At 43.3% G+C, this 12810-nt stretch overlaps 1 protein-coding gene across 2 annotated transcripts in view; it reads right to left on the bottom strand.

Annotated features, from left to right (window-relative positions):
* The window catches only part of dpf1 (double PHD fingers 1), a gene marked incomplete at both ends in the record, with an annotated part of 40122 nt that extends 30117 nt beyond the window's left edge, over positions 1-10005 (bottom strand). Inside the window, one exon of one of the 2 annotated variants that reach the window (XM_080844428.1) lies at positions 9896-10005. In XM_080844428.1, the coding sequence (XP_080700554.1) occupies positions 9896-10005 (110 nt within the window). The remainder of the gene's footprint in view (positions 1-9895) is intronic. The other variant, XM_080844429.1, reaches the window with a different exon arrangement.
* Between the last annotated feature and the right edge of the window lie 2805 nt (positions 10006-12810).

Genomic DNA, 12810 nt, shown 5'->3' on the forward strand with positions numbered 1-12810 from the left:
ACACACACACACACACACACACACACACACACACTCCTTTTCAACAAGATTACATATTTACAGAGAGCCACCACAATATATTAACGCCCGCACACACACACACACACACACACTCTCTCTCTCTCTCTCACACACACACACAACCACATTTTTGGAAACACACAAACAAAAAATATAAGTCAGAAGCAGAGAAGAAGACAAAGAAAGCCTGGAGCAGCCTCTGCCTTTTTCTCCCACCTCAAAAAACCCACAGAAAACTGAGGCAAACCAAGACAAACAGGAGAGAAAAAACAGCTAGCCAAAAACAAAAGAGCTCAGGCACTGAGAGAGAGAGAGAGAGAGAGAGAGAGGGAGGGAGGGAGGGCGAGATGGAAGGAGGGAGAGAGGGATGCTGAGGCCATGGAACAGGGAGCTGCACGACTTTCTCCAAGACAGGCACACAGACACAGCCTCTCTGAGGCAGCACCACCACCCCCGGCACCACCTTGCCTCTCTCCTAACCCAATTTCTTGGGCAATAAGGGAGCACATTAACAGGGCAAGGTGAGGAGCCTGGAGCGCAGATGGACAACGGCGTCTGAGCCAGCACGTGTGCCTTTGGCTCTGCTTGGCATTCTGGCCGTTCTGGCTGCTTCTTTTTTCTCTTTTTACTCTGTTTGTTTGTTTCGTTACCAACTATTTGAACCATGTACTACCTGTGCTCCAATTAGCAACAATTAAAAAAAAATAAACACTTTACTGTGAGGAAGCAGAGCTCCCTCTAGAGGCAAAGTGAGGCTAATACTGTGAAACGAGGGATAGTGTTTGCACTGAAATTAATTACACAAACCTTGCACATTCATTATGAGAATTTTTACTGTCAACAATGTAGAAAATTCATTGTGACATATTTGCTGAAAAAAGATCATTAACATTTGAATACCGTTATAGTCACTATCCATCAGGTATACAGAGCCAGGGCGATCCTCTAGAATGAAAACAATCGATTAACTGCTGTCTTTCAATCTCTCTCTATCTATGGAAAAACACTATCAAAAGTGAGACTGAGGCCATTGGTTTGTGTGTCCAAATTCCAAAGTCTATTAGACACCTTAATGATCAACACATTTGCACAGATGCGTGCGGTCCTGACAAGCCCATCCATCCACAGGTAAATGATCATCACAGGGAGGAGTATTGAGGAGTATTAGTTTGAAATAAGCCTGGCATGGTGCCAGAGCACCCTCCTCATCCCGCGTGCCCACACTGCCAGGAGCCCGGGCTGGGGCTTATTCAGTGAGCTCAGGCTTGGCGGGAGAGGAAATCTGTGCACCCATCCCCCAGCGTGTCTGTCTGTAGATTACAGTATGCAATATCACCCTTACCCAGGCTACCCTCCCCTTTCTCCATCTCTCACTCCAACCCCTCCTCCCCAGCCTGTCCTGCCCTTCTCTCCCCCCCCCCCTCACCACCCGCCACCCCGCTCCCCTGCGCTCCCTGCTCCTACCCTCTTTCTCAGTACCCAGTCAAATGATTTATCTAGCTTTCTTTTTCATCTCTCTCTCTCTCGTTCTCTCTACAGACATGTAACAGCTTTTCCCCTGTGCTTCCTCCAAAGCTAGGTCACTGAGGGCCGGCCCCGGGAAGCTAGTCCCATCCAGACGTTGCGACCAACCCACAAACACACACACACAGATACAAACAGGCTAGCAGTGAGCCCTATGTGCTACACTCGATGGGGACATGATGTTGGTACAATGTTTTTGCAGCATCTAAGTAACGGCAGCAACAATAACACAAAGCTGTATGGTGCCCCAGTAAGACCCTCTAAAGATGACAAAAGTTTCACTTCCTCAGTCATCTCCTAGGCACTCTGTGTGACAACAGCTACATATCAGGCCACAATATAAGCTCAATCCAACATCGTAGAGACTCTCTGGGCTCAGCTGTACTCACCATGCTTAATACTGCCACATGCTATGTGCCAAGATCATGCACACCTTACATCTGTACACACTGTCTGTCTGTACACAGCAACATTAGCAACAGCAAAAGGCCTGGCTGCACGCTCAAGAGCTTTTTTGTTTCATTATAATATCACTAAAATTTCTCCAAATCTAACAACAAAGGTAAAACACATGGCTATGCACAGGTTCTGATTTCATTTCACCAGAATGTGCTGAAACATAATCTGCACAGTCCTCAGAATAATCAGAATAGGAACCAAAAAAATCTAATTATCTGGTCAATTTTGAATTCCCTATTGTAAGGCACTGAGTTCTGTCCAAGTACATCCTCCTTGCTACATTCATTCCAGGGATCGAACACTATATCTAGACCAGATAACAATCTCTTCAGAACTCACACTTGCAGCCACGGGATAAAATGGAACTGACTACAGGAGGCCCTGGTTTCAAACCAAAGGCATTACCGGAACAGTAAACTGTAACTGTTAGAATGGAGGTGTTATACAATATCTTGTGTGAATATACTTTCTGGTAACCATATCTGATATATAATAGCCTCTCACCCATCTCATCACAAAAGTGATTAAAGTCACTTGACTACCTAAGCCACTGCATACAGCACCAATACACCAGCTACACGCAGTGGAACATGTCAACTCCAGCCCCTCCATCCACTGTAACCACTTGTGCTCTTCCAGGTGGCTGATTTGCTGGCTCAGCCTGGGCAGATGAAAGCCAGCATGTGGCGTGACATAACCCTGGGCGCGTGTGGCCCTGGTGTCCTGATGCATGTTCCTCCAGAGGTACATACATGCTTACGTAAGACACACACACACAAAGAGAGAGGAGGAGTAGGAGGAGGGAAAAGCAGAAGAAAAAAAACGCAAAAAAAAACAAAAAAAACAGCTTACTGCATAGTGGCACCATGGTGGACAGTGAGGCTTTAACTGGGTGCTGTAACTGTCAGTCCTTGTCTCTGTGAAGCCCCACTACAGGAGAAGGGGACTATACAGGGAACACACACACACACACACACACACACACCACTATACAGGGAACTTTACAGTGGATGAAATGGGGAGCAGGAGGGTGGTTTAAAGTAAAAGGGCGGTGGGGCTGTGCTCTTTAACTCATAATACATCCCATGGTAACGATTTCATTTCTATAGCCTCACTTCATGGCCTAGCCTCTGTCTTAAGTCTTCCCAGGACTTCTGTTTAGAATTGATGACAGTCTTTTTGTAGAGCAGTGCCAACATGGAAGAGTTCGTAGGGCAAAGCTAAATCCAGCAGGGATTATGTTTCACCCTTTTCTGTAGGGCTTCTGTAGGCTTTAATGTGTGGTTTTAGTCAGTCTGGAGTTTTCTCTATGGTTCGGTCAAGTTCACGTTTTCCTTATTGCTTTGGTGGTTTAATTCAGGTCAATTATTCATATATAGTTTTCTGTTACCCATCCTGTTGTTTTAGATGTTGCTTACTTTTGTTCAACTTTACCCTTTCCTTTTATTTATTAGTTTAAGCTTTTGCTCATCTATCGTTTCACTTTTGTAGCTTTTAATGTCCTATACTCTTAATATTTTCAATGTTTTTAGTTGTTTTAATCTACTATTTAATTTGTTGTTCTTTTTTGATTGATTGGTTATTGATAAACCTCAACTGGAAAGCACTTTGGTACAACTCATGTTGTTTTTAGATTATACAATGTTATATAAATAAATGTGACTTGACTTGACCCACAGTTGGGTTGCTAACAAGTTGTTTCTAATTTTGTCATTTCTACAGTCACAAGACACTGTTCATACCTCACACCTTCTGCTAATCGCACACTATCTGCTGATAACATGCCTCTGGGTAGAGTCCGTTTGGAAGCCTCTGTTTTGAATGGAATGGAACTGGGGCACAAACACATAATTCCAAAATTCCTCTCCTCAGTTTGAAAAGGGAATAGGTTATATGCCAGCATACAGAATTCCCAAAGTCTCACTCCAGCCCTGTGGATTTCTAGTAGGGGGAAGCTGGAGGTTGTGTGGCCGGCTGGAGAGTGATGAACATTTCTTCCTTCAGCACTTTCATAATGTCTCCGGATTGAGGAGAGGATCCATCTATGTAATAACAGCCAAAGTGGAAGAGCCATAAATCTCATGTGATGGACCCGCATTCAGCACTGGACTACTGCGCACGGCAGTACTGCTCCAGAGGCACGGTCCACTGCACACAGACACACAGGCACATCACACACAGCCACACACGCACACACACACAGCCACACACACACATACACACAATCACACACACACATACACAGCCACACACACACATACACACAATCACACACACACATACACAGACACACACACACACAACCACACACACACATACACACACACGGCCACATGCATACATACACACAATCACATCACACACACACATAGCCACTAACACACATACACACAATCACACTACCACACACACATTGGTGGCCACACGCACACATTCACACAATCACACCAAAACACACACATACACGGCCACACACACACATGCACACAATCACACACCCACAGACATACAGAAACTCACGTACACAAGTCCAGAATATGCAGTCACACAAGCATGCACACACTCACACACACACACACACACACACACACACACACACACACACACACACAGCAAACAGCATATACACCACCATACATTCCATATGATACATGATCACACAAACTCACATACAGACATCCACAGGGACAAGTGCAGCATACACATCTCACACAAAGAGGCAAACACAGTATTCACAATTAAAACAGACATATACCCAGCCACACACATGCACAACTACAAAGGACATGCACATCTAAAACAGGCCCCACCATAAAAGCATACACAGAGATATGCACACAGACTGACATATACATACATACAGATTTTTGTAAAAGAACGCACAGTAACAAACAATACCGGTGCATCCTGTGCTCTCTTTGTGTGTGTGTCTTACGTAAGCATGTAAGTACATGCATGTCAATGCACACAACAGGCAAGTATACAGACATAAACACAGTAGCCTACACACGCTCACATGGTCACATGTGCCCCTCCAAGATATACAATATAAAAGTACTGTCATGCACAGCCCAGCAACCACAGAATACAAAAACCAGGCAAATGCACTGCAAATATACATCATAATAAAAATCAATAATAAAACACTGACTCTCAAACAAAAAAACAAACAGGCAGAAAGTATAAACAAACACCCACACAGACATCCACACATTCAGACGAAACAGAAATGCACCATCTAGTGTAGTGCACAAACATCTACAGATAGACAGGAAAACAAAAGTACACAAACACACAGTAGCTAGCTCTGAAATAAACACGGACACACAGACAAACGCACAACAAACAGACATACAGCTGAACGCAGAAATGCTGTGCCACAGACATATAAATAGCTTCACTAAGGAAATAAGTCACACAGATACACCGCAACACAAACTAAATAAATGCCTTCAGGTGCTCTGCAAAGTTATTACGAAAAAACATAAGTGTACATACAGCACATACACTCACAAACACATACGCGTGCAATCACGTGCACACACACACCCACGCACAAACACATACGCTCACACTCACACAGGCACATTACAAACAAAACAAATTCCTATGAATGCAAACTGTTCAAACATGTCACATTAAACATGATCTACCCCCTTACAGGCTATACAACGCACAGAGGTGCAGCCTTGAAAATGTGCACATTCGCACAGATAACTTCAAATAATGTTTTTTTTTTTTTTTTTTTCATTAGAGCACCTGGAAATTTATGTCTTTCAGCCATTTTGAGACAGAACACTAAAACAATCCCCCGTGTGGAGGCATGGCGCGGTAATTACAATTGATCTGAAGCGACGCACCAAGAGCAGTCGCACTGGAGTAAACACTCAGACAAAAACACAATCACAGTCGCACAACCATGCACTGACTGGGCTTTGGGAGTGGACTAGAATGAACTAACGTACACACACACACACACACACCATTCACCACTCACCCATACACACACACACATGCCTTACTCACACACACACACACACACTCACACACCAGCTTTAAAAGAGACACATTTGCATACGTAGATAACAAACGCAAACACTGAAGCCTGGTGCAAACTGTACAGACGGATGGGGTGGAGCGGGCTTGGAGTGTCAACCGTCTGCCACAACGTTCACCTCATCTTCTTCTCAATGTCATCGGGAATAGATTTCTCCTCCCGAATGCTTCTTTGAGAACACTATCTAGGTTACTGCGGAGTGTGCCATTAGAGGAACGAAGCACGGCGCCAAGCCCGTGTCAGGCCAGTCCCGAGTCATATGACATCCACTCCGAGTCTTGACACGGCAGAATGCAATCTGAATGTACTTATTCATGTATCATGTACGAGCAGCCCAGGCACTGATGTGCTCAGAGAGACCCTCCACCCAGTAGACCTGATCGAACAGGCCTAGTGCAAATGCTACTGTCTTTCTTTCTATTCTTTCTGTTTTTCTTTCTTTCTATCTTTTTGTCTGTCTTCACCCTTCACTTTATCCTTCAGCTCTCAGTGTGATAGCGCACCTGCTAATTTAGGTACCACATGCATTGCACAACATCCTGAGAAACGTGAGAATCTGAGAGGCACCTCTATGTGTGTTTTGCACACACCTAAGCCTACACACATGGAGACACACACACACACACACACACACACACACACACACTATCTGTCTTGATCATACACACAGACATGTTTTACCTGGCTGTCCCTTGCACAGACATACACACACACAAATACATAAATGCCCACACACACACACACACACACACACACACACACACACACACACCACATAAATACATAAATACACACACACACACACACAACACAGTCGATATCCATCCTCCTGGTTATTCTCCATAAATGTCACCTAGTGCACCTAGCAACTACCTAGCCGAGTCTAGCCCTCTCAGTCTCTCTCAGCCTCCTCTCTGGCCTTCACCGCCAACTCCACCAAACTACAAGTGCAGACGGCCACCATACACTGTTACATCCCCAAGCAACAGTGCTATGACTGACAGTTGGTTAGGTAGCTTTGGAGAAATAGGTCATAGAGCTAAAAATACCTATCTGTGTCTCTCTTTCTTTTATTCTCTCTCTCTCTCCTGCTATCCTTGAGAAACAAATGAGCATCTATAAGTTGCAGAGACAGAGAGAGAGAGTAGCTGACCGACTGAGAAAAAGAAAAATGTCCTTACAGAATTGCTGTAGCCGTTATGCAAACAAACCTAAAAAAGGGCAGAGAGAGAGAGAGAGAGAGAGAGAGAACAATCTAGAAATGAGGCAATGGGTTCAGGCTCCAATGCATTCAGTTCAGGGCTGCTTTAGCAGAGGCTCAATGCTGAATTATATAGAATTAATTTCCCTCAGATCAGCCAGGCAAGGCAGAATAACTATCCGAACAGTCAGCATACGGCAGCTCCCTCACAACCAACTGACAGAGAGAAAGTATTGAGGGAAAGGGGGGTGGGGAGAGGGAGGGGCGCAATCAGAAAATGAAAAGAGGAAAACAGGGGAAGAAAAGAGAGGAGAGGAGAGAGGAGAACCAGGGTGAAGAGAAGAGAGAAGTCTTAAGTCATGTTTGAGGATGCAGCTGGGAGGCAGGGCAAAAAAAAAAGAACCATGAGAGCACAGTGATGCCATCCATGCCAATGGAATCCTTCGAATTGAATTGTGGTCAGGTTTAGGCAAATGGCCCGATTTGGAGGGGGAGGGCAAGAGACACCCATCAAAGGGAAATAGAGGGAGAGAGGGGGGGACAAGAGACAAAGATTTGAAAGACTAATCCAGTGGAAAAATGAGGAATTCTCAGAAGACCACTCTAATTTTCTAAAGATGTGTCAAAGTCATTTTAGGAAATAAGAAATCAGACACCATGTGGACCCCCACTGGAGCAGTAGATCAATGGACTATACAAAACCAATCAACTTATGTTCAGATCTGAACTCAAACTATAGTTACCATCAATTACGGAAACATGCATGTGTTTTGTTCTTTTTTCAGTTAATTTCAGTCTGTGGTACCCTTCCACTGTCATGTCAACATGGTCAGTGCTTGAATCCATCCACTGCCACAGGGTATGACAGTGAACAGTGAAACAGTGGTGACGAGCAGTGAACTTGTACCACAGGAGATAATGTAGAGGTTTGCCACTCACAACATATGGACCTGATGCAAGATAATCCTGATTCACAATGTGCTGTTACTCAGTGACAATGAATGGGTCAATATAATGCACTCTTTCACGACAGAGATGAGGAGGACACTTGGTTCTCCCTGGCGAGGTCCGAGAGAGGCTAAAGCTTCAGAACCATTCTGAGACTTCAAAGACATATGCCTTTATCAAACATCACAAAACTGACCACTCGCGAAACACTTCACCAAATGTTTACTAAAGAGACAATTGCATATTTCGCATTAAATTCTCTTATTAAGGGCTCGGTGTTTCTATACCAAGGTAGCTCTCGTGAAAGTAACACAAAGCAGTCTTGCGAAAAATGTTTGAAGTCTCGTGGGCTGAAACGGAATATTAAAGAGGCGGACAGTTTGGAGTCTATAAATCACTTAATAATTCAGGCTGCATTAAATACCATCACAGTTAGCGTGTGCGTGCCGATGCAATCAATGTCAAAAACCCTTGATTATTACCATGGTTTGACTTGCTAAGATAACACAAAATAGGTGCGGATACGTTTTGAAGTAGTACTGCATGAAATGTCGCCTTAAAAATGATCGGTGACAGGAGGTGCAGTTTTGCATCGGTCCACATAACTCTGCACAGGTAGGTTAGCCAACATGGTTACCACAAAGGGACGGATAGGAGTAAAATGGCAAAACTAGTCTCAGTCCAGCTTTTAAATGGATGTATACATATCCTAGTAGAGGTAAGCAGTAAAGTATGCCCTTCGATAAGGTCTCGGTACTGAGACAGACAGACGCAAAGCCACCTTTTGGCTGCCAGCCCGTGCGGGCGTCTGCGTTCCACACGCGTACAATTTCTTGTCAATCCGCACAAAGGAATTGTATGGAAACTTGATAGAATGTCCATCGTTCATTTGGTAGTGAAGAGGGAGGTTACGGTACATATATGTCCTCATAACGAAGAATAGGTATAAAGCACTCTTAAATGAACCGTATCAATAACTACATATTTGCAGAGGAGTAAATACCGATGCATTTTCATCATTACTGTTATTAGGCTATAATTTGGCTACTTCAGAGCGAATGAGGCTATAAGGGTACGGTGGAAATCGTCTTGGACGGGCAGTAAGAATAGCAAATGCAATAATAATAAGTGAATGTTATTTAACGCCTAAAGCCGGCGATTGCCGGGAGCTGTTTGGAGAGCTTGCTGTATTGTTTCTAACTCCGTAATTTCGTCGTGCACAGGTATTATACTGGCGCCGAATCCATATCTGGCGTTCTGTCTGTTGGTAAGGAGCTGACGGAACCCCGCTATATAAAAAAAGAAAAGAAAAATAACTCCCGATTTACGAACATGCAAGTTCATAGAGATCAATGTAGCTATTGACAAGGGACACCGGGTCACGTAAATGCCACTTTAACATTCGACCTTATCGCACAGTAGAAGCTGTGTTGTGCCAAAAAGAGGAAATTGTAACCGTACAGCATGTCAACCGCTCCGAAAATGCTACCCAGATGCCAAATAAAGATGCCGAATCAAGACTTTTAGCCATTCCTCCAGTGTGTGCATTCACGCTACCGGCTATGGTGCACGTATTGGCACCTCCAACTCTGTTATAAGGATTTCATGCAATTTTAGGAAAACTAAAGAGCAGAGCATAGTTCCGCACATTTCCGTGATAAACCAGAATAAATGCATTTACTTACGTTTTCAGAGGGTTTTGAACCACTGTGGCCATTTTGATATAGTATGATACAATGTAAGACTGCAGATGCCCGGTATTGTACATGTAATATACCAGCAATTTCAATTTCATTCATTCTCAGGGGCTGCGGCTGGAGCATCCAGCCAATAGGAGTGGGATTGCTTATTGGCATGTTGGGGGAAATGTAGTTTTTATACGCATCGATATTAAACATGCTTATAGAAAATATACTACAACTACCAGAAAGGAACAGTTTTAACTATATAATGGTCCCGCTTAAGACCACTCGGATAAGCCAAAACATTTACTGTAATGTCAAGGTTGGGCTGCCGGAGCATCAGTTTTTAATTGCCATTTTTACAATATCTTTTCCCTTCTCTTGCGATGTAGGATTCTGTTAGGGTCAGTGTTTTTCCTCAGTTTCGTTCAGTGTCAGCTTCCAAAATTAAACATGGTCAGTTTCATTTGTATACTCTCTCTCTCTCTCTCTCTCTCTCTCTCTCTCTCACTCTCTAACTCTCTCACTCTCTAACTCTCTCACTCTCTCACTCTCTCTCTCACTCTCTCTCTCACTCTCTCTCTCACTCACTCTCACCCTCTCACACACACACACACACACACACACACACACACACACACACACACACACACACACACACACACACACACACACACACACACACACAGGTTATTTTTTATTATAGCGTTGTTTTAGTTTTACTTAGCAATTATGGTACATTTCTCAGATCAGAATTAAAATTCTCAAAATATGCTTCATCAATCTGGATTCACCATTGGGATTACACCAAACAAAATCTCTCTGTTATCTATAGGGATCTCAATCATAACAATGACCACTGTAGTAAGAAGCAGTATTGTATGTATGGTCATTAGGCTCAATGTAATCATCACCAGGGAATGGTCTGGTGGCCTCGAAAGAATGCTGATTACTGCTTTATCATATGTATTCTGTCCAATGGCAAAGTTCTGTTCTGAATGATGGTTAAATGTCTATGATCATCTTGATAAAAAAAAATAAAAAAATTAAAAAAAACAAAGAATGTCAAAGAATTACTTTAACGTGGAATGCAATATTATCACAGTTTCTCAACACATTGTAATTGTTGCAAGGGTCTCGTCTTTCATCCTTTGATACCTTGTTGTCATTTACATGGATAGAAATGTTCGCCAAGTTATCAAAATTGAAAAACTGAAATGTCACACTGACACAAGCATTCATACCCTTTACTCAGTTGAAGTGCCTTCGCTGTTACAGCCTTAAGCCATTTTGGGTATGACAAGCTTTGCACACCTGGATTTATGCCATTCTCTGCAGATCGTCTCAAGCTCTGTCAAGTTGGATGAGGGCCGTCAGTGGAAAGCCATTTTCAGGTATCTCCAGAGATAATCAGCTGGGTTTAAGTAAGGACTATGGTTCAGCCACAAAAGGACATTCACAGAGTTGTTCCTAAGCCACTACTGAATTGTCTTGCCTGTGGGCTAAGGGCCATTGTCCTGTTGGAAGGTAGACCTTCAGTCCAGTCTGAGGTCCTGAGATCTCTCAACCAGGTTTTCCTTGAGGATATCTCTGTACCTCGCGCTGTTCAGCTTTCCCTTAATTCTGTCAAGTCGCTAGGTCCCTGCCATTCAAAAACATCCCCACAGCATGAAGCTGCCACCACTATGCTTCACCGTTTGGATGGTATTGGGCAGGTGATGAGGAGCGCAGGGCTCCTTCCAAAAATTATGCTTAGAATTGAGGGCCAAACGATCTTGGGTTTATCAGACCAGAGAATCTTGCTTCTAAAAGTCTGAGAGTCCTTTTGGTGCTTTTTTGTTTATATTAAATATATCAGCCTGCACTGAAAATATAGCAATCCCATAGTGGTCAATGCCATTTGGTTAAAGGTAAAGTGTGTAGTTCCTAGTGATATCTAGTGGTGAGGTTGCTGAATTGCAGCCAGCTGAATACTGATCCCTTTACAAGTCTGTGCGAGTACCTACAGTGACTGTGAACGAGAAAAGCCCTATCTCGAGCCAAGGATTTGGTTTGTCTTTTCTGGGCTACTGTAGAAACATGGCGGTGCATCAACGTAATTTGGAAGAAGGCAAAATGATTCATAGTTAGAGGTAAATTATACACTAATGGAAATATAATTACGAATACTATATTCCATTTCTACAAATACAGTAGATGCCTCTTAAACTACACACTGTGCCTTTAAAGGCTTGTCCGACGGTTTGAAAATGAACCTGAAGTCTACACCCACTGGGATGCAATGACTTGAAACGATCTCCATAAAGTGAATTTGGGCCTAGTTCTACCAGGCTAATCCAGGCTTTGCATTACATAGTTATGTGGTTCGGGTCAGAAGACCCTGCGAATATGTGAGAAAAGCCTTCACAGTACATCGTCAACTATATCGCCAATTGACGCCAGTTAGCATGTTGTTGGTGTTGTTTGGAAGGTTTTTGCATGTTTTTGATTAGATTTGATAAACTTGTATGAATCCCGTTAGGGAAATTCAGGTGTAATAACAGCAAGATTTATGAACGGAATAGGACAATAGGAATAAAACATACACATACAAAAATAATAATAATAGAAACAGTCCAGCTTCCTCCGCGGTAGGTAGCTTGCTTGTTTCAGACTAAAACTCCATAATGCTGCTTTAAGGCAAAACATCACAAAAACAACCCTGCTCACATATAAATTAAGAATTAGGATATTTTACGGCATCTGCTATGAACAATATGTGTACTGTGATTGTGTGCCATACAACACTGGGTACATTCTTCCAGCAGTTGAAGGCCGCTATGCCACTGCCTCAGTCCCCTACTCATGGAAACAGACAAAATGCAGCTTCCTGACCACATCAGCCATGGGCCCTCAGTAAGAAAACAGTGGCCACAATG

Source organism: Sprattus sprattus, assembly GCF_963457725.1.
Source record: "Sprattus sprattus genome assembly, chromosome: 9".
Classification (NCBI taxonomy): Eukaryota; Metazoa; Chordata; class Actinopteri; order Clupeiformes; family Clupeidae; genus Sprattus; species Sprattus sprattus.